The 22,109-nt window shown below is 45.2% G+C and overlaps 1 protein-coding gene across 1 annotated transcript; it reads right to left on the reverse strand.

Annotated features, from left to right (window-relative positions):
- Positions 1-3,319: 3,319 nt before the first annotated feature.
- Positions 3,320-20,614, reverse strand: LOC136767844 (butyrophilin subfamily 1 member A1-like). The gene is made up of 8 exons (XM_066721879.1): positions 20,387-20,614; positions 19,558-19,693; positions 18,827-19,162; positions 17,628-17,897; positions 17,320-17,427; positions 6,243-6,269; positions 5,964-5,981; positions 3,320-4,915 (listed from the first exon to the last, which is right to left on the reverse strand). The coding sequence occupies exons 2-8, from the start codon at positions 19,628-19,630 to the stop codon at positions 4,359-4,361; spliced, it is 1,389 nt and encodes a 462-aa protein (XP_066577976.1). The 5' UTR covers positions 19,631-19,693; positions 20,387-20,614; the 3' UTR covers positions 3,320-4,358.
- Between the last annotated feature and the right edge of the window lie 1,495 nt (positions 20,615-22,109).

Consider the following 22,109-nt stretch of genomic DNA (forward strand, 5'->3'; position numbering starts at 1 on the left):
ACTGCAGATTGTTCCTGCAGACACAGAACTAACCCCTCCATCCACAGCACTGCTCTCTGCAACTGACTCAGGACTCTAGATAAGTTACTGATTAATGACATCAGCCCATCATTACAGTGTTCTCCAGTGTGTATCCACACAATAACCTCTGCAGGGCTCTTTGGTGCTGCAAGTGTTTCACAAACACAGGACAGTTGCCAGCAATGTTATAACTTATATTTCACACAATTTAAACACCTACGATTAAGGGTTAAGATTCACACTACAGTTCATCTATAGGTGACGATTGCAGGAAAACAGCTGTATAAAATAATTATAGCTGTTGTGGTGCAGAGGTCAATTGTAGGCACATTCACTAGTTTACTATTGTGTTGGGTATTTCCCACCAATACTGTATTTTGTGTTGCAGTGCAGTGTGACTCTTCCGTGTATTTTATATGACCATAGAAATTCAGGAGTCTGTCAGCACTGCTATTGACTATTGACACTTTTTATATTTCCCTACAGACAAGGAGAGACTGTGAATCTAAAAGTAAGGTTGAACATTTAGATTAATTAAAATTAATGTTTGCCTTTAATTTAACAATGCATTAATACTTACATATCTTACATTTGCTCAGTGACAGTTTAGAAATGGTCTGACAGTGAAATCTATACAGAAACAACATGCTACAGAATGACATTAGCAGTATTTTCCACATGCTGATATACACTCACCTAAAGGATTATTAGGAACACCATACTAATACTGTGTTTGACCCCCTTTCGCCTTCAGAACTGCCTTAATTCTACGTGGCATTGATTCAACAAGGTGCTGAAAGCATGTTGGCCCATATTGATAGGATAGCATCTTGCAGTTGATGGAGATTTGTGGGATGCACATCCAGGGCACGAAGCTCCCGTTCCACCACATCCCAAAGATGCTCTATTGGGTTGAGATCTGGTGACTGTGGGGGCCAGTTTAGTACAGTGAACTCATTGTCATGTTCAAGAAACCAATTTGAAATGATTCGACCTTTGTGACATGGTGCATTATCCTGCTGGAAGTAGCCATCAGAGGATGGATACATGGTGGTCATAAAGGGATGGACATGGTCAGAAACAATGCTCAGGTAGGCCGTGGCATTTAAACGATGCCCAATTGGCACTAAGGGGCCTAAAGTGTGCCAAGAAAACATCCCCCACACCATTACACCACCACCAGCAGCCTGCACAGTGGTAACAAGGCATGATGAATCCATGTTCTCATTCTGTTTACGCCAAATTCTGACTCTACCATCTGAATGTCTCAACAGAAATCGAGACTCATCAGACCAGGCAACATTTTTCCAGTCTTCAACTGTCCAATTTTGGTGAGCTTGTGCAAATTGTAGCCTCTTTTTCCTATTTGTAGTGGAGATGAGTGGTACCCGGTGGGGTCTTCTGCTGTTGTAGCCCATCCGCCTCAAGGTTGTACGTGTTGTGGCTTCACAAATGCTTTGCTGCATACCTCGGTTGTAACGAGTGGTTATTTCAGTCAAAGTTGCTCTTCTATCAGCTTGAATCAGTCGGCCCATTCTCCTCTGACCTCTAGCATCAACAAGGCATTTTCGCCCACAAGACTGCCGCATACTGGATGTTTTTCCCTTTTCACACCATTCTTTGTAAACCCTAGAAATGGTTGTGCGTGAAAATCCCAGTAACTGAGCAGATTGTGAAATACTCAGACCGGCCCGTCTGGCACCAACAACTATGCCACGCTCAAAATTGCTTAAATCACCTTTCTTTCCCATTCAGACATTCAGTTTGGAGTTCAGGAGATTGTCTTGACCAGGACCACACCCCTAAATGCATTGAAGCAACTGCCATGTGATTGGTTGGTTAGATAATTGCATTAATGAGAAATTGAACAGGTGTTCCTAATAATCCTTTAGGTGAGTGTACATGCCATGATATAATTAGTGAAACATTAAACACGTTTAAGTACTTGATATATTGTATGGATTATGTTATTAATGGCTACATGTTGTTATTTGCAGCTATTCCTTTGCCGCTCAGAGGCTGGAGTAAGTGTGCTTCAGTCAATAGGATACAGTGTCTAAGGTATGGGCCAATGGGATACAGTGGATACAGGATCTAATAGGACTAATGGGATACAGTGGATACATCCACTGGGGGGGATACGGCAGAATCGGGGCTGTCATTGATATGGGCAGTAAGAATATTAAGATGTGTAAATAAAGTTCTGCATGAAGGAACAACAACTTTCAGTATAAATGGAGCTCCATGAAATTAGAGACAGTACACCGATCAGTCATAACATTATGACCACCTGCCTAATATTGTGTAGGTCCCCCTTTTGCCACCAAAACAGCCCTGACCCGTCGAGGCATGGACTCCACTAGACCTCTGAAGGTGTGCTGTGGTATCTGGCACCAAGACGTTAGCAGCAGATCCTTTAAGTCCTGTAAGTTGTGAGGTGGGGCCTCCATGGATCGCACTTGTTTGTCCAGCACTTCCCACAGATGCTCGATTGGATTGAGATCTGGGGAACACCTTGAACTCATTGTTGTGTTCCTCAAATCATTCCTGAACCATTTTTGCTTTGTGGCATGGTGCATTATCCTGCTGAAAGAGGCCAATGCCATCAGGGAATACTGTGTCCATGAAAGGGTGTACATGGTCTGCAACAATGCTTAGGTAGGTGGTACGTGTTAAAGTAACATCCACATTAATGGCAGGACCCAAGGTTTCCCAGCAGAACATTGCCCAAAGCATCACACTGCCTCCGCCAGCTTGCCTTCTTCCCATAGTGCATCCTGGTGCCATGTGTTCTCCAGGTAAGCGACGCACACACACCCGGCCATCCATGTGATGTAAAAGAAAAAGTGATTAATCAGACCAGGCCACCTTCTTCCATTGCTCCATGGTCCAGTTCTGATGCTCACATGCCCATTGTAGGCGCTTTCGGCAGTGGACAGGGGTCATAATGGGCACCCTGACTGGTCTGCGGCTACGCAGCCCCATACGCAACAAACTGCGATGCACTGTGTGTTCTGACACCTTTCTGTCAGAACCAGCATGAACATTTTCAGCAATTTGAGCTACAGTAGCTCGTCTGTTGGATCGGACCACACGGGCCAGACTTCGCTCCCCACGTGCATCAATGAGCCTTGGCTGCCCATGACCCTGTCGCCAGTTCACCGCTTTTCCTTCCTTGGACCACTTTTGATAGGTACTGACCACTGCAGACCGGGAACACCCCACAAGAGCTGCAGTTTTGGAGATGCTCTGACCCAGTTGTCTATAGTCGTGTATATAGAAGCGCAGGAGTCACAGAACCGACATAAAACTTGCTTTCTTAAAGACACTGCACAATTACTGTAAATGTGTCAGACAAATACAACATATGTTTTCTAAATAATAACATGGGCAACAAACTAATTGTCTCATACACTATAAACACAACAATACAGTGGGAGACTGATTTGATCTTGTTATTGACACTTATGCTATTGCTTTTAACAATTATTTCAGAAGTAACCATAGCAGTAGCATTAATACACCGTGTAACAATTGTTTTTTTTGTTCCTGGGTAGTAAGTGTAATTTCCTAATTGCTTATGCCTCAAAAGTATAGAAAATGGCTATTAGTAATACAAAAATGACTACAAAATATTTAGAAGTGTTAAAGGGCTAAACAAGCTAATATGTTTGTTTGCTTCTTTTTCATTATAATTTTTCCAAGGATGCCAGTGGGCTTTTATAGTGATATACAAACACAACAACATAAGACAATTCTTCACGGGATCTCAGATATTCCAAAGTCGCTATCTCACGATCACAAGATAATTAATGTTTGCATTTCAAGTGAACTGAACCATTTATTGAGATCTACAAATGCAAGACCTGAAGAGAACAAACATATTTCATTTTCTCAACTGTCCTAAATGAGCCACCATAGCCAACTAACAACCCCCCCACTCAACGTATTGAAATTCATACTCCTCCCACTAACCTTTAACCAGTTTTATGAAAATGAATGGATGTAATAATAATAATAATAATAATAATAATAATCCTTAATAAAATAATAATCCTTCACCCAAAACACCCCCTTTTTAGCAGCTCCTTGGCTTGTTCCACTGAGTTGGGGGAGGGGGCTCCAATATCCTTGTCCTCATGGTCAGGTCATCTACTATGGTCAAAATAATCTATTTGCCTTCTATTACATTAATCTATTGTGGCTAACAGAACTGATGAATAATAATAAAAATATATATCTTGGGTTTAAATCATGTACAAAATCTCACTTCATACACACTATAGAGAATATCATAGTGTAAACAGGAGATTACTGTGTGTTCAGTGTATCAGCTGTCAGACTGGCTTCAGTCTCTGATCTGTTTCATCTACAGAAACAACAGGAGGCAGAATCACAAGGTCTCTGTTTCTATCCAAAGTTCGTAAAACTGGATAGATCTTCTCTCCCTTGTTGAACTGCATGTCGTTGAAGGTGTAGATAAGAGCCCTGGACTCCACTTTAAAGAAGAAGACCTGCCTCTCCTCAATATCCACACACACCCCCAGTATCTTGGGCAGCAGACTCTGAGGGAGGGTTTTCATTGGAGTAGTGAGAGCAGAGAGACGGGATGAGTAACAATTCAGACCCCAGTATCCCTGCTGGGGAGTGAAGCTGAAACCTCCTTTCCTCTGGGCAGACTCTTTGGTCACTCCTATTGAGCACTCTCCATTCACCTCCACCACCCAGTAGTGTCTCCCTGAGGTGAAGCTCTCTCTGCTCACGACACAGGACCAGAAATCAAATCTCTGTGGATTGTCAGGGAGATCCTGCCTCTCTCCTTCTCTCACTCTCTTCCCATCCTCAGACAGGGTCAGGTTACAGTGTGCTGTATCAGGGTCCAGAGTCACGTCAGCTGTGGGAAAACAATAGAAAACATTGGGAGTACAGACACAATTCCAGCACACTGTGCTTTTAAAGCTGCTTCTGCTCTGTGAACAACCTAAACACAGACATGAGCTGTGTGTGCTGCTCCTGCAAGGGCTCTGAGCAACTCTACAGCACTGTCTCAGTGACAGGGGGTCAGTGAGGATTATTAAGGGCTCTGAGCGGCTCTACAGCACTGTCTCAGTGACAGGGGGTCAGTGAGGATTATTAAGGGCTCTGATCTGAGGGAACAGAGTCAGAGATGATCCTCCTGAAAAGAGACTCTCAGCAGCAGTCTTCAGGAGTCTTGACTGTTAGTGACACAATCACTATTGGATATTCAGTGCTGGAGAAGGGAGGCCCCACCTGGGCAGAGAGGGAAACTACAGTCTGTCCATTCAATTAGCAAGACATGTTATAATTCAACAAACTATTTCTTGAAAAAATCTAAAAGCATAATTTCCTAGATTAGAAAAAACAGAAACAGTATTTTTTTGATACAGCCTATGTCATGGAAAACCTTCCTCATTTCATATTCCAAGATTTCTACAGTCTGTCCAGTAATATAGCAGCATAACATCTTAAAAATCATATTTCATGATGAATGACAGAAAAAGGTCAGTTTCATGACTAGAATTAAGATTGTGCAGTTTCTGGATTTATCAAGGTCTAGAGCTCTACTTTTAATGATTCATAAAATCATATTCTATCCCTCATGCCCTTTTTCTGTCTACCTCTCCTTCACCCTATGCACAATACAGAAGTGTGTGTGAGATCTACCACTCAAGAACTACATTTTGACTTGAGATCACACACTTCCGTCTCCCTGTGTGGACATAACCTGGCAGAGCTGAGGCAGTGAGGGAGACACAAGTCTTCAGTGGTGCTTTAGAGCAGTCAGTGGAAATTCATTGATGGATTTATCAGTAAAAGGAGATATCCACAACATAATACAGCAAACATCCACTACTCACAGCTTGTGGAAAACACAGCAGCAAATGTATTAATGTCACAAAACTTCATCAAATAACACTTACCCCATACTTTGGGAAGACCTGAAAGTAAAAGGAGACAATCCATTACACTCTCAGATGTCAGTGATAATGACACAGCTGTAATATTCTACCACACCAAGGTTTGGAGTATATTTGTAAGTACAGTGTTGAAAAATACCTAATATTTCCCTTTTTTAAGGATATTTAAAAATACATTTTAAAATTAGAATTGAGGTTTTGAATGATATTTAAGAGGCTGTAGTGTGCAATTAATTAAGAGTAATTACAAAAAGTAAATCCACAATGTAGTGATTGACTTACCCTTGAACAGCCACATTGTCTCCTTCTCTGCAAATAAATATATGTAGACAATTAGTACATAGAGCATAGAAAGTGGTTCTCTCTCTATTCAAAATCAGTTCCCAGAGGGATTAAACCTTTCCAATTCTAAATGATTGAACCCTTATAGCAAAGCTGCCAATAGGCTCCTGTGTGCTGTGACCTGCTTAGCCCGTCCCCTGTCACAGCCCCAGCTGTCTTGTCTCTGCAAAGGAGACTTTGTTCCAGGCAGTGAGATGGGGATACTGGGGCTCCTGTGGGACAAGGTACTGAGCTTGACTGAATAGGTAGCCGAGGCCTGTGCACCTTGCAACAGACAACACCAATAATCTGTGGCAGTGTGGCAGTCTGCATTTGACCCCACTTCTCTCGGGATTGTTGGGACCTTCTGTGCAGCTGCACAGTTGTCCCACTTTCTACTCTCTGGTGGTTGGACAGATTTAACTCTGACATGGAGTTTCTGCATGCGGCATTCACGAGGTGTGTGTTTGCGGTTCAATTGGACTTGGTGTCACTCAACCCTTTGAGGACAAGGTCCAAAAAAGTCTTTCCATTGATGCCTTCTTGACGTTCAAGCGTCATTCAAAGTGGTCTGTCTTGTTGGTGCTCTTGGACTCACATTCCTCAACCTGCTCTCAGGACATGAGTTACTCTTGATGGTCCACATTTACGGGATGTTTCTATTGAGGTTTAAAAAAAAAATTCTCTATGTTTTTTTAATTGCCGTTTCTTGTAACTTTTCCTAGACTTTTTCATTTTTACTCGAGTTCTTTGATGTCACAACACCTGCATCGTTCAATGGGTGCGCCATGATGTCGGGCTTCCAACATAGTCAGTGGTATCCTGCTAAGCTTCCAGCTGCAGACCTCCACAACTATTGTGTTGCGTGCCTGGGTCGGCACCACGCTGAGGAGGTGTTTTGTACAGTGGCCCTGAAGTGCAACTGCTGAAAAAATAAAGCAGCGGCTGCGAGATTTGGAAGTGCTGAAAAAATAAAGCAGCGGCTGCAGCATTTTCAGAAGCAATAACGGAAAGGGAGGTACATTGTAAAATATATTTGACTGATGCCATTAGACAGCAAGCAAGTCACGTCAGCTGAGCCTGCTTCTCCAGAAGAGACAACAGAATTTGAGAAAGGGGCGCCAACTGCGCAGTGCATGAAGGCTAAACACAAGTGGTAAGTATTCATATTAATATTTATGTGATCTTCTGCTCTCTATCCACTTTGTGGTTACATATTAATAGAGTTATAGGGCTGTCCTAAAATGTATTTGAAATGAATGAAAGCTTAGGTAGGAGACAGAATAGGGTTATCTTTCAAGTCGGAAGCACTGCCCAAGGGGGAGGGGTTGCTGCGCACTGCCGTAGGAACCTGATCGAAACGTCACTCTATCAAAGCTGGCATTGGCCCCTGTGCTCGTCACTCAGAACAGGTCCCTTCCCACTTCCTGTTCCATAAAACGTGACGTTAGCGCAGGTTCGCCATCTTTTACCACTTCGCCAGGACCGAGAACGTGAGCTCTCTTTGTCTTGTCTGTGCATTAGACTTATTATTATTATTATTGTTTTTACAATAATTATTATTATTATCCGGTTGGTTGGCTTCACAGCTGTGATGTCACCACCGTTTATTTTCTGTGTCTACTTGTACTGTTTAGTTATTATTATTGATAGCTAACCTGATTCTGTCCCGTTCGCGCTCCGGGGCTCCGGTGCGCTTCGGTTTCAGTTTCGGACACAAATAGCACACTTTAAAAATAATAGTCGTGTTTATATAGTTATATATATATTCCGACTGCTTGCTGTGTTGGTTTCTTGTCCACAGAATATTTTCCTCCACAGCATGAGCGCTAGCAGCGGCAGTAAAATCCGAGGCCCGGCTGCCTGGCCTGAGTCTCACCCGCGTGACGTGCTCCTCCGCTGGCTTGCGCCCACACTACAGCCCACAGCTGCAGCTGTAGATCTCGCTCTCTCAGTTCACTGAGAACGAGCACTGCTAGCCCTCCCAGTCCGTGCGTGCAGGCCTTGGTTTTAGATCCCGCTACGGCTGGTGGTCTACTACCCTCGGCCCCCGTGGACCCCGGTCAACTGGTGTCCCCAGAAACCCCAGCACACAGGGTGTGGTTAAGCCTACTGGCCTACGCGGCACTTGTATCCAGCACCTGGTGCTTGGTATATACAGTGTTCAGTCCGGCAACAGCAAGGTTGCGTGTGGTTGGAGTCGCAGCGCCCCCATGTATATAAACATTGACAGGTGGAGACGCACTTACACTTTTGGCCCCTCCGTGGAGGAGATCCTCTCACGCACCCTCCAGGAGAGGGAGCTGTCCCTACAGCTGGCCCGGGTGCTCCAAATTATATCAGTTGGCTACTCCCTACAATTTCAGGCACATCCACCTGCCTTCCAGGGCATGGTGTGAACGCGAGTGAGGGACCCATTGCAGGGTGCGGCACTTCACGTCAAAATCGCCGATCTCCTGGAGAAGCGAGCAATCCGTGAAGTGCCCCTGCCGGGGCAGCACAAGGGATTTTATTCCCCATACTTCCCTGTGCCCAAGAAAGATGACGGTTTCTGCCCTATCTTGGATCTGAGGCGCCTAACCTGCCACCTCAAGGTGTTGCACTTCAAGATGCTCTACCTGCGCACCATGTCCCAGGCCATCAAGCCCGGTGACTGGTTCACCACGGTGGATCTGAAAGATGCTTACTTTCGGATCCCCATTGTGCGGGCACACAGGAAGTTTCTTTGCCTTCGAGGGCCGAGCGTTTGAATTTGCTGTTCTCCCCTTCAGCCTGTCGCTAGTCCCACGCACTTTTTCCAAGTGCATGGATGTCGTTTTAGCCCCCTTGTGTTGTCAGGGGGTCCGCATCCTCAACTATCTAGACGACTGGCTAGTTTGTTCTCACTCGAGGGAGCAGGTTCAGGAACACACGACCCTGATTTTAGGCCACCTTTCCGCATTGGGCCTTCAGGTCAATCGAGAGAAGAGCCGCCTGACGCCAACTCAGCAGGCAAAGTTCCTCGGACTGCGCCTCGATTCTGTTGCCATGCTCGCCATTCCAGAGAGAGTTGCCTCCACACGCATGTGTCTCTCCCTCTTCCGACTGAGAGCTCGTGTCAGGGTGTCACTTTGCCAGAGGCTGCTGGGTCTCCTAGAGGCTGCATCACAGACCCTCCCCCTCAGCCTCCTTCAGTTGAGTCTCTCAGGATGCACCCTCACCGTGATCGAGCACGCCGAGTCACAGTCACTCGGGCATGCTGGAAGGCGCTGTGTTGGTGGCTGAGCCCTCACAATTTAACCCTCGGTGTGCCCCTAGGTCCAGTCTACCACCGAGCAGTTATCGCGACAGATGCCTCCAAGCAGGGTTGGGGAGCAGTCTGCGACGGACGTGGAGTCTGAGGCAGGTGGATGGGCCCTCCATATCAATGTCCTAGATTTACAAGCCGTCCTCCTTGAACTGTCTCATTTCCTGCCGGTCCTGCGGGACAGACATGTGCTTGTTCGGATGGACAACACAGCGGTGGTCACCTATATCAACAGGCAAGGGGGTCTCCGGTCGCGCAGACTGTACTGCCTAGCACGTCGTCTGCTTCTGTGGGCCAGTCATGGTTCTGCTACATCAGAGCAGTTCACCTCCCAGGCCTGGCCAACACAGCGGCAGATCTCCTCTCTTGGGGAGGCCCCCGGCGCCTCCACCCATCTGTGATACAGCAACTGTGGAGCTGGTTTGGCAGAGCCGACGTGGATCTCTTTGCCTCGGAAGAGTCCACACATTGCCCACTATGGTTCTCCATCCAAGGCCACTCAGGAACCCTAGGGATCGACGCGCTAGTCCACATGTGGCCGTGCTGTCTCCTTTATGCGTTCCCACCATTCCCCCTTCTCCCGGTGGTCCTGGAGAAGGTCAGGAGAGAACGAGCAACAGTTCTGCTGATATCCCCTCGGTGGCCTCGCAGATTCTGCTTCGCAGACCTGATCGCCCTCCTCCACGGAGTGCCTTGGCAGCTCCCAGTGAGAGCAGACGTTGTCCCAGGTGCAGGGCATGCTTTTGGCACCCCAATCCGGGCCTCCTCCAGCTCTGGGCCTGGCCTCTGAGCGGAAGCGACTGATTGCCTAGGGTAGTAGCCACTATTCGCGGTAGTAGCCACTATGCAGTCGGCGAGAGCTCCCTCTACGAGGTTGCAGTATTCCTACTGCTGGCAGACGTTTAGCACCTGGTGCCAAGATGGCGGTCAAGACACAATTCATTGCCCCATTGGGGTCATATTGCAATTTTTACAAGAGCTGTTGGACCAGGGCAAGTCCCCATCCACGCTCAAAGTGTATCTGGTGGCCATCTCCGCATGTCATGTCCAGATTGATGGCGAGCCCCCAGGGTCTCATTTCCTGGCTGTGAAGTTTTTAAAGGGAGCTTGACGGCTGCGGCCTCTTCGCACCCCATCACTGCCTGCATAGCATCTTGATGTTGTGCTGGACGCACTTTCCCAAGCCCCATTTGAGCCACTGAACTCAGCTGAGCTGAAGTCACTTAAGACTGCGTTTTTGCTGGCAATCACCTCTGCAAAACATGTGAGCGAGTTACATGCCCTGTCTGTACACTCATCGTGTGTACATTTTGCAGGAGATGGCTCCAGGTTCATGCTACAGCCTAACCCTGCATTCCTCCTGAAAGTGCTGTCTCCATTTCATTTTTCAGTTGATGGCTTTTCATCCTCCTCCCTTTGCTTCAGAGCAAGAGAGTCGGCTTCACCTGCTCTGCCCTGTGCGGGCCCTCAGGTGCTATTTGGAACGCACTAAGGACATTCAGCGCTCAGACCAACAGTTTATGTCTTATGGAGCGTGGACACAGGGCCAGGTGCTTTCAAAGCAGCACCTCTTGCACTGGATTGTGGACACTATTACCATGGCCTATGAGTCCACCGGGACTTTTTTAAGGCACCCCCTTGGCAGACATTTGTGTGGCTGCAGCTTGGGCCTCACCCCTTACATTTGACCGGTTCTACAGGTTGGACGTGACGGGACGGGTCCCTTCCATTGAGAACCTGGTGTTGGCTGCAGTCGAGCCCCAGTAGCCTACAGACTCTGGCTCCTGCCTTTTTCCTCTCCCAGTCTGCCCCTGTTAAGTACATCCTGAGGGAGCTAGTGAACCGTGTTTTTCCCATCCATCGGACTATGACTATGCACGCGAGCTGCTCCTGGATTTACTGACAGCCCTGTCGATGTGTTCCCAGGGTCTGTCATGCGGCCTACAGGCATGAGGCTGCCCTGTATATAGTCCGTTCATTATACATTGTGTTGCAGTGGTGCATGCGTCTGGCCTGTACCCCGCTCTGTATATATATATATATATATATATATATATATATACACATACACCGATCAGCCTTAACATTATGACCACCTGCCTAATATTGTGTAGGTTCCAAAACAGTTCTAACGTATTAAGGCATGGACTCCACTAGACCTCTGAAGGTGTGCTGTGGTATCTGGCACCAAGACATTAGCAGCAGATCCTTTAAGTCCTTTAAGTTGCGAGGTGGGGCCTCCATGGATTGGACTTGTTTGGCCAGCACATCCCACATATGCTCGATTGGATTGAGATCTGGGGACTTTGGAGGCCAAGTCAAAACCCTGAACTCATGATTCATCAGACCAGGCCACCTTCTTCCATTGCTCCGTGGTCCAGTTCTGATGCTCACATGTCCATTGTAGGTGCTTTCGGCAGTGGACAGGGGTCAGCATAGGCACCCTGACTGGTCTGCGGTTACGCAGCCCCATACGCAACAAACTGCGATGCACTGTGTGTTCTGACACCTTTCTATCAGAACCAGCATTAACTTTTTCAGCAATTTGAGCTACAGTAGCTCGTCTGTTGGATCAGACCACACGGGCCAGCCTTCGCTCCCCACGTGCATCAATGAGCCTTGGCCGCCCATGACCCTGTCACTGGTTCACTGCTTTTCCTTCCTTGGACCACTTTTGATAGATACTGACCACTGCAGACTGGGAACACCCCACAAGAGCTGCAGTTTTGGAGATGCTCTGACCCAGTCGTCTAGCCATCACAATTTGGCCCTTGTCAAAGTCGCTCAGATCCTTACGCTGCCCATTTTTCCTACTTCTAACACATCAACTTTGAGGACAAACTGTTCACTTGCTGCCTAATATATCCCACCCACTGACAGGTGCCATGATAAATCGATTATCAGTGTTATTCACTTCACCTGTCAGTGGTCATAATGTTATGGCTGATCGGTGTATATATATATAAATTGGTTAGACAGCAGGACTGTGGCTCCGGCTGACCTGTGCAGCATGGAGATCACTGCCGCGGTTTTCCAGGTGATGGCGCTCGAGTTCGCTGCCTCGCTGTATATATAGTTCCTTGGTCAGCAGGTCTGTGTATGCCATGGAGCGGAGGGCATTTGAGTTTCTCCAGTGCCCTGCCGTGTACATAGTTAATTTATTCACACGGTAAGAGCTGTAGTTGCCCTGCACTAGCTGTGCTATTCGGCAGGTGTGTGTTCCACGTGTGGCACATGAGCTGGCTCCTGAGCCCCATTATGTATATAGTTTGTTTGTTACGACATGGTCAAGCTGGTGTGGCCTTGCTTCTAGCTGTGCTAGTGAAGCAAGTGGCCACCCCTACGATATCCCATACGTGGCGCATGAGCAGGCTCCTGCGCCCCATGGTGTATATAGTTCGTTTGTACGAAATCTAATTGTCAGCACAGTAGAGCTCTTCCACTCTGTACTATTCAGTTGAGTTGGATGCTCCTGTGCTGCGTGTTGACAGCATGAAGGTCTTGCTGTCACGCGATATGTACAAATTGTATATTCTTGTTCAGCTCGGCTACTCTGTTGACTAGCCAGCTATGTATCCTGTTGTTTTTTCATTGGGTCTGTGGCCCCGCTCCTATTGGATCAAGGGTCCACTGCCATGATAATGCGTGGAGGCTGCACAAGTTGCTTGATTGCCCGCGCCAGATATTGTGCAAGTAGATTTGGCCTCGCTCCTAGCTGCACTAGTAGAGCAGCCGGCCTTGCTATTGTGAGCGGAGGGCGTAAGAGTTGACCTCTGTAGCCCCGCCTTGTATATGCTAATTCTAGACAGTTCCCGGTAAGAGCGCGAGTATGGTCCTCACTCCTGGGCAGCTCAGGTGCGGCCCTATGGGGCCCCTGAGGTTACTGTCTGGAGTTGTGTTACCGAGGCCCCTAGTGGTGCACCTCGGGGAAGGCTCCCTTTTCATCTCGCGGCCTACTCGAACGAGAGAGGGCTTCCCCTGGTCCTAATCAGATGGACCAGGAGAAAGCCTTCGACAGAGTGGGCCACGAATACCTGCAGCTCGTCATGGAGAGGATGGGTCTCGCTCTTGGCCTGAGGAAGTGGGTTAAGATCATCTACAGCGGTCTAAGCAGCAGGGTCCTTGTGAACCGCCACCTGACCGAACCATTTCCGGTCAGGTCGGGGGTCCGGCAGGGTTGTCCCCTGTCGGCCCTGCTGTACGTCCTCTGCTTGGAGCCGTTCATGCAGGCGATCCGCCGGGACGTCCGGGTGACAGGTTTCCATCTCCCGGGTTCCGGCGGAGAGCAACTGAAGGCCCTGGCCTATATGGACGACGTGGCCGTGGTCTGCACGGACGCTCCGTCCGTGGCCAGGGTCGAGGAACTGCTGGACGGCTTCTGCAGGGCGACGGGGGCCGCTGTCAACAAGGCCAAGAGCGAGGTCTACCTCTCCAGGGCATGGCCTGTCGGCCGGGGCCCGCCGACCGTGTTCCCTGTGAAGCCGTCTATCAAGGTTCTGGGGATCACGATCGACGGGACCAACACGGGCACCCGGAGCTGGGAGGAGGCCATAGCGAAGGTCCAAAAGAAGATCCACGGCTGGAGCACAAGGACCTTGACGATGGCTGGTAAGGTGCTTGTCGTAAAGGCCATCCTCTTCCCGATACTCCTCTACGTAGGAATGATCTTCCCCCCAGACAAGGTCATCGCAAAATTAGTGACCCGAATTATATTTCGGTTTGTCTGGGGGAGCAAAATGGAGAGGCTGAAAAGAGTGCAGATGGTGAAGGGTACCCTGGATGGAGGCAGGGGGGTCCCGGACGTTGTGCGGCTGATTAAGGCGCAGGGGCTGGCCTATGTGGTCAAGAACATCCAGGCTGCTGGCAAGAAGGTGAGTTTCATGAACCGCTTTTATTTTGCCAGCAGCCTGAGACCATTCGGCCTATGCGCCATGGATAACACCAGGCCGCACTCGTGGGATCCCCCGCCGTTCTACAGGGCGCTCCGAGCCTTTGCGCTCGAAGTAGGCCTCCATAAAGTCGTGCTGGCCTCCTGGGATTATAAGACCATCTGTAGCCAGATGAGATCTACCCAGGAGACCAGCCGGATAGAAGATTTCCCTCCAGAAACCTGCCGGTTTATCTGGGCTAACGCTACGCACGTTTGCCTCACGAATACGCAGAAAGATGTCTCCTGGATGGCTGTGAGTCGGTGTCTCCCCACCCGAGTGTTCATGCACAGAAGGGGCATAGCTCCTTATGACACCTGCCCCTATAAGGGTTGCCTGGAGAAGGAGACGGAGGCTCACATCTTTAGTGAGTGCCCCTCCGCCCACAGGGTCTGGCTCCTGTTTTCTCCGTTCCTCCACAGGTTTGCCGTTCCTGCGCGGGCGACCGCCCAGCAGATCATGTACGGTCCGGCCAGGGGATTATCATCATCCACCCTGAGGTGCTGGTGGCGTGTCGTCTGCGCAGTGAAGCAGGCACTGTGGGAGGGACGGAACATCTGTCTATTCAACAAGCAGGAGCTGGACCCGATTGTCATCGCGCGGAGGGGCATGGTGTTCGTAAGGGACTACGTCAATCTGGAGGTCCATCAGAGGGGCAAGGAGGAAGCCTATAAGAACTAGCACATACAAGATCTGGGGGAGCGCAGGATCCCATGATGGGACCCACCTCCGGGGACGGTCAGTTCCCCCTGCTGGAGCCCGAGTCCAAGATCTTTTAAATATTTTATGGATGATTGTTTTTAAAAAGATTTTAAAAATGAATCTTAATTGTTTTTAAAGATTTAGTTGTTTTTAAATCACTAATTGTTTTAGGGGTTTTTTGGTTTCGTTTTGTTATATTCTTTTGTCAAATACATTGTCCGTCTTGGATTTAATTTTAAATGCATTGGACCTTTTTTGTTTGTTTTTTATTTTTCTTACCTTTTTAATTGTTTCTTTATTTTGTCCAATGCATTTTCAGTTATTTTCAATGTATTTGACTTTTATGTTGGTGAGCAGTTTTGCTTTAATCACGTTTGTTTTGTTGTTTTGTGCACATGTTTATTTTAAGTTAATTGTTTTGTTTTTCGTTGAAAATCACAAAGATTTTAAATTTTTTTAAGTGATTTTAAGAATTGATTTTTAAAGATTTTAATCATAAGTATAAAAAAATTGAATTGTTTTTTTTAATGAAAATGTAAAATACTACACCAAATAAAACAGTATTTTCATCTCGCTGCCTCCTCCCTTGCGATGGCTTGGTTATACAGTAACCCCTCCCCCTTGGGCAGTGCTTCCGACTTGAAAGATAACGATAGGTAGCTTATGCAACCCCGGTTACCTGAAAAAGGAAGCACTGCCAAAGGGTTGCAAGGTCACACGTGAGTCCTAGCTCCCAGCAAAAGAGGATGAACCTGCGCTGACGTCACGTTTTTTGGAATAGGAAGTGGGAAGGGACCTATTCTGAGTGACGAGCGCAGGGGCCAATTTCAGCTTTGATAGAATGACGTTTCAATCAGGTTCCTACGGCGGTGCACAGAAACCCCTCCCCCTTGGGGAGGTCTTCCTTTTTCAGATAACCAGGGTTTTAAAGTAGCTAGATTTACTAAATTATCAACTGTATTTAATTATTATAAAGCAGTGTGACAGTGCTTTATTGAAAACATAAATCACATATTTGTATAATTCTTAAGCTCTAACAGCAAACATCCATTAACAATTCCATCAGAAGGAGCAGTTTACTGTTTTAATAGATAAGAGCAAAATTTTAGAAGGCTTTCACAAATATGAATAACTCAAAAAAATCTAAGAAACAATAATAACAAATTAATATAAAATAGTATTTTTATTTTATTAAAGACTTTTGCATTGTCTCTAACTTCTTATCTACATGTGTTTTGTACTGAATGTACTTTTCTGCTTAGCTTTAACTTTAAAACCATGTCCTGTCTGTAGTGTTCTGTACAAAACCTGTTGGGAACCTTAACCTTTATTGTATTGGCTACTTCTAATAAACAATTTACAAATTTGCCTGCACGATATACATTAAATAAATAATATATATATATATAACTCATTTACACAATAAAGTTGTAAGAAAAGTATATTTAATTTATCTAAACATCAACATTTTTATTATTATTATTATTATTATTATTATTATTATTATTAACGAGTTAGTGTTATTCTATCTTTTGGAATTGCTCTCAAATTAGCCTGCCCCACTTGCATGACCAGACATTGTAATTTACATTGGATCAGGACTACTTTACTTGTTTAAATGTAAAATCTTTCAAATACAGTTAACAGAAAATAAAGCTACTACAATAAATTAATAACTGTAACTAACAGAAAAAAACTGAGTACATACTCACTCTAAAAATTGAAGGTTCTTCAGCGGTTCTATTTAGAACCTTTGGGTTCTTCGTGAGTTAAGGGTTAAGAACTGCAAGGTTTTTATTGGGCCGATGTGACTTGCTTGCTGTCCAATGGCATAAGTCAAATATACTTTATGTTGTACCCTCCCTTTCCATAACTGCTTCTGAAAAAGCTGCAGCCTCTTCCAAATCTCCCAGTCGCTGCTTTATTTTTTCAGCAGTTGCACTTCAGGGCCACCATAGTTTTGTGACAGTGCTTTGTTTGGATTTATTTGTAACCCAGAATTTTAAGTGGATTTGACTGAAACAAACATGACTCAGACAAGACTTTGTGCACTGGGCAAATTGTGAGATGTCATATAATTATATTTTAAACCAGTCTTAACACCTGTATACCGATTACTCACTGTCCATTCGTCTCCACTGGATCACCAGAAGAGCAGCTGCTGCCACAGTGAGAGCGGCCATTAGGAATAAAGACACCATCCACCCAGAGGGGTCAGGGAAGAAGTCCCCTGGAGAACAGAACAGCAGCATTAACCCACAGGAACTGACACACAGCTCCTATATTAGTCTCCTGCATCTGATGCTATCAAGCCACAACACTGCACTATTCACAAAGCTGGGGGTTAGTTAATCTCTCAAAAGTTTTAACCAAGTTCACTGCACATTTGGTGAAGCAGTGCTGTATGTCCTTTTTATATTTATTACTCACTGGGTATATGGAGTTGCGGTTCCCAGTCTTCTTCAGGTACTGCATGTCTAATCAGGCAGGTAAAGACATTGGACTCCTGTTTGACTGGGATGAAGCTGCTGACAGTGTGAAGACCCCGACTGTCTGCCTCCACTGTGGTGTTGGACAGTGATGTGACGTCGTGTCCGTCCCTGTCTGTCCAGATCACTGCAGGCTCAGGGTACCAGCCCTCTGACCTGCACTCCAGTCGGGTCTGACCTCCTTCAGAGTGGAGGGACACTGAGGACTGACCTGTCAACAGTTACCACAGCTTTCATGAACTTCAGGCAGGTTACTTGTATCTTTCATCTTGTCAGATGAACTAAACTAAAAAATGTTTACATGATTTTACAAATCCAAATATAAACACAGTAAGGTTTCAGTGTTGTGCTATTTCAAAGAAAGGCATACATTTCAATGCAGCAGTTTCAGAAAACATTTTGGTCATGGTCATGAAATGAAATCTATTCATCTTAAAATGCTGTAATGAGATCTGCTCAACTGCTGTAGACAATTGTCTAGAATTGAACTCATCAACAATAGTGTAGTGAAACACTAGGAAAATAAAATAATTTAAAGTGACAACACTGGCATTATTTCTGTAACAAGAAATGTCACAGCTGCATGGAGGGACAAAGGCGAGGTCAGGGACAGGTAATGGGTCAAGAGCCAGCAAACAAATCCAAAAGACAGGTCAAACAGGGAAGAAAGGGTCCCAAAAAAAATAATAATAATAAAAAAAAAAAATACCCTCACACAATGTAGAGCCACTCTGTAATGTAACTCAAAGGGAATACAAGACTTCACAAAGTGTATGTGGAAGAAAGGGGTATATATAGGCTGGGCAGGGGGAAGCAGGTAACAGGCTGTGAGTGCTGGATCAATGGGAGGAGGAGGAGGATGGAACAAGTGCACATGGCTTTTGAGGATTTTTAATAGGATGATTGTTCATGGTGCTGGGGAATGTGACAGACAGGGTTTAGTGACCTCTAGTTGCGAATTGGTGAATACATGACCATTTCCATTGTGATTTAAAGTCCTGTGTGCTGCTGTGGCTTCAGTCCTAGTATAGTCAGACACCAGAGGGCATTAGCATAGCAGTACAAGGATATGTCTGGATTACTGTCAGTGACAGAGTGTGTACAGAGATGATCAGTGTGAGACTGGAGCAAAACACTGACCTCTGACAACCACATCAATAAGAGCCTTTGCAGACTGGACCAGACAGTTGTACCGCCCATCATCAGAGCCGCGAATATCCTTCAGTCTCAGAGACACGTTGCCTTTCCTGAACTCCTCTGGGAAAAGCTCAGCCCTGCCCTTGTAGGATGGGATCTGCTCCTCAAAGTCATACCGGCCATACTGGTACAAACAGACAGGGGAAAAGGGGTCTTCTCTGAACCACCTGATCTCCATGTCCTCAGCACTGATGTTGGGTGAGAGGTAACAGGGCAGAACAGTGTCTTCTCCAGGGTAAACAGCCATGGGGTAACGTGGGCCAAGAACCTCAAACCTCTCTGGAGAGACACATAAAACATAGGTGGACTGAGTCTCCGCCTGTTATACAAACAAACATGCCGAGACAAGAAATACCCCAGAACCATTCCAGCAATGAACGCTATTTTAATGAAAATGGTAAGTCACAATATTAAACTATTTAGGAATTGAGAGACACACACAGTAAATAATCAGACTGGGCAATTTCTAGCACTGAGCTCCATTCCAGATACAAATACCAAATCATAATGTGATTAATTTCAGGACCTAAGAAAGTCAGTCAGATTTCAGGAGGAAGGGATTTGGGTTGAACCTTCCTAGTCTACTGTATTGAGATGCAGGGAAGCAAAGCCTTGTGCTGTGTTGAGTGTCTGAGCTCAGTTCATTATGGAGAATAAAAGTGTCCTCACTGTACCTGATCCTGACACTGAGGTCTGCTGGAGCAGCAGGACAATCACACAGAACCACTCTGATTGGTCAGACTTCATCCCTGGGACAGACAGACAGACTCACAGGCCAATCCCAGCTGGAGAGCAGTGTCTCAGAAAGCCCTGTACCCAGGTGAAGAAAAGCTAATAAACAAGGGAATAGTGCAGTAAATAACATGAGTGTGCAATGTGTTCCTGATTATAGAACAGTTGTACTATCTCAGGACACTATGGTATTGATGAAGGGACATATTACATACCAAAATCTGTCTCTTATGAAATCTATGTTTATGTACTGTAAATAAGAGAGCTTCACCATTAATAACATTAACACAAACACATACCCTACATTCATACAACTCCTTTCTGATGAGAGAGAAATTAATTCTGACCACTTAATACATATCAACATATTTGAACTTATTTGTTGCAGAAGGACCTTTTGGTTTAATGTTGAAAGAATGTGAACACTAAACTCTGTAGACATTTACAAAGGAAGTGTGACTATATGCAAGTCATTGTATATTTGTATGTACCCACCCCAATTGTATATTGTGAGTGTTGAAAAATTTTGTCATGAAGAATTTGCAAGACAGTCGATACAGTTTGATCGAACAGGTTCGGGCTGAAACACATCAGAGCACATTTAACTATTGAAATGTGTTTAATGATTTCTAGCAATTCAAATTAATATCTATCCAACTGGAGTTTAGCAGCCCTGAGGAAATCTCTTTATTTATGTATTATATATTTGCTCTTCTTCCCCAGTGAGGCCCACAGTGTTTCCACAGAGAGCTGTAATGAAACCTCACTCACACTGTGCTCACCTTGTGCGTGTCAGACGCCCCCAGCAGCTCCAGTCCTCCCTCTGACAGGTCTTCAGGATCAGACTCACACTGTTACCCGCTGGATCAGTCCCCCCGAGTCCCGGCGTCAGACCTGCTCTAGAGAGACAGTTACAGCTGATGGGAGACACAGACTGTTCCTCTGTTTAAGCCTCCATCTGAGGGAGCTGTAACCTGACCCAGTGTTCACAGCTGCAGGTGCAGGGAGTGTTTTACATTTCATTCTATCTGACCAAACAGGTTGAACAGCTCAGACAAACCCTCTGATCAGCCTGGCAACTCTCTCTGACAACAAGGAATCTGAACCAATAGTAAAACTCAGGACAGGGCACACAAGCAACATCATTAATATTAATATTATTACTACTTCCTGTAATACTACTACTATAATACTGTTTTATTGTTGAAGTATTTTACATTTTACAAATAAAAACATTTCAAAATTGTAATACTTGTGATTTTTTTTTTTTTTAAATCAATTACTAAAATCACCAAAACAGTCCAATTAATTTAAAATTAAAACCAAACAGCCAATGCATTTGACAAAAAAATATAACAAAAACAGCCCAAAAAAAAAAAAAACTAAATCTTTAAAAACAGTTAAAATTCATTTTTAAAATTCATTTTAAAATATAATCATTCATAAAAGAATTAAAAGATCTTGGACTCGGGCTCCAGCAGGGGGAGATGAAAAGTGGTAGTAATCGTATCCCAACTCATATAGATGATATTATATATTTATATTTCCTCCTGCACTGAGAAATATGAGAAGTGTTCGGGTGTCAGACAGCAGGCTTAGGGGTGTAGTCCGGCAGTACTGAACAGGACTGAACTCTGATGTGTTGGATGTATTGAAATATATTTTTAGAAACTTAATATTTTTAGAGAGCATTGCTGTTGCACAAACACACAATTCAAGATTTCTTTGTTCCTTCTTTACGCTTTGTCTTTTGCAGGTAGACTATGATGCAGATTTAAAATTGAAACAGATCAAGCTGTTTTCTGTCCACTATTGTTTTTACCCCTGAGAGAAACTTCCAATACAAATCTGTACATGTCTTTAGTCTAATGTTGCCTGGTGTCAGCACATTTGCAGATGTTATCTAACACCCTGGGTTATGGGGTCAAACAGTTGTAACAGCTATGAGCTGGGGAGCCAGGAGGGATAACCCTTTTAATAACTATAAGCCAGAATAGAAAGACTGACAAAGAATAATGAGCAGAAGAACAGAGAAAGTGTCAGATCTGTCACCAGGACACAGACAAACCCAAAATTAATAAAACATTGATTAATCATATAATCGCAGTTATGGGCCAATATCGTAAATCATATGGTCAAAATCCATAAGAAGTCTTTAGTAAAAAAATGTTTTCAAATGGAAATTAAGGTACATCTCATATAAACATTTTATTACATAGGACAAAAATGCTGCCCCGTTTTAAGAGATTAAACAGACATTAGTATGACAACATTAGTATGACAACAATTAATTAGTTCACAACACAGAAGCAAATAGAGAGGTAGAGCAATAAGTGTCAAATTCATGAAAGAAGCTAAAACACAAAGAAACACTAGATAGTAGATACATATATATGTGAGGTGTGGAAAGCATAGATTTGACACAAAGTAGAGCCAATGTCTTCTGAAAGAGGTAAGGATAATTTCTTCTCAACTATGCCACCTAGTGATTAAA

This window comes from Amia ocellicauda, chromosome 14 (assembly GCF_036373705.1).
Source record: "Amia ocellicauda isolate fAmiCal2 chromosome 14, fAmiCal2.hap1, whole genome shotgun sequence".
NCBI classification, from domain to species: domain Eukaryota; kingdom Metazoa; phylum Chordata; class Actinopteri; order Amiiformes; family Amiidae; genus Amia; species Amia ocellicauda.

Coding starts and splice junctions, on each gene's coding strand:
- LOC136767844 (XM_066721879.1), bottom strand. CDS start 19,630: ATGAAGTCTGACCAATCAGAGTGGTTCTGTGTGATTGTCCTGCTGCTC. Junction 19,163..19,557: donor GACCTCAGTGTCAGGATCAG/GTACAGTGAGGA, acceptor GTGTCTCTCCAG/AGAGGTTTGAGGTTCTTGGC. Junction 17,898..18,826: donor TATTGATGTGGTTGTCAGAG/GTCAGTGTTTTG, acceptor AACTGTTGACAG/GTCAGTCCTCAGTGTCCCTC.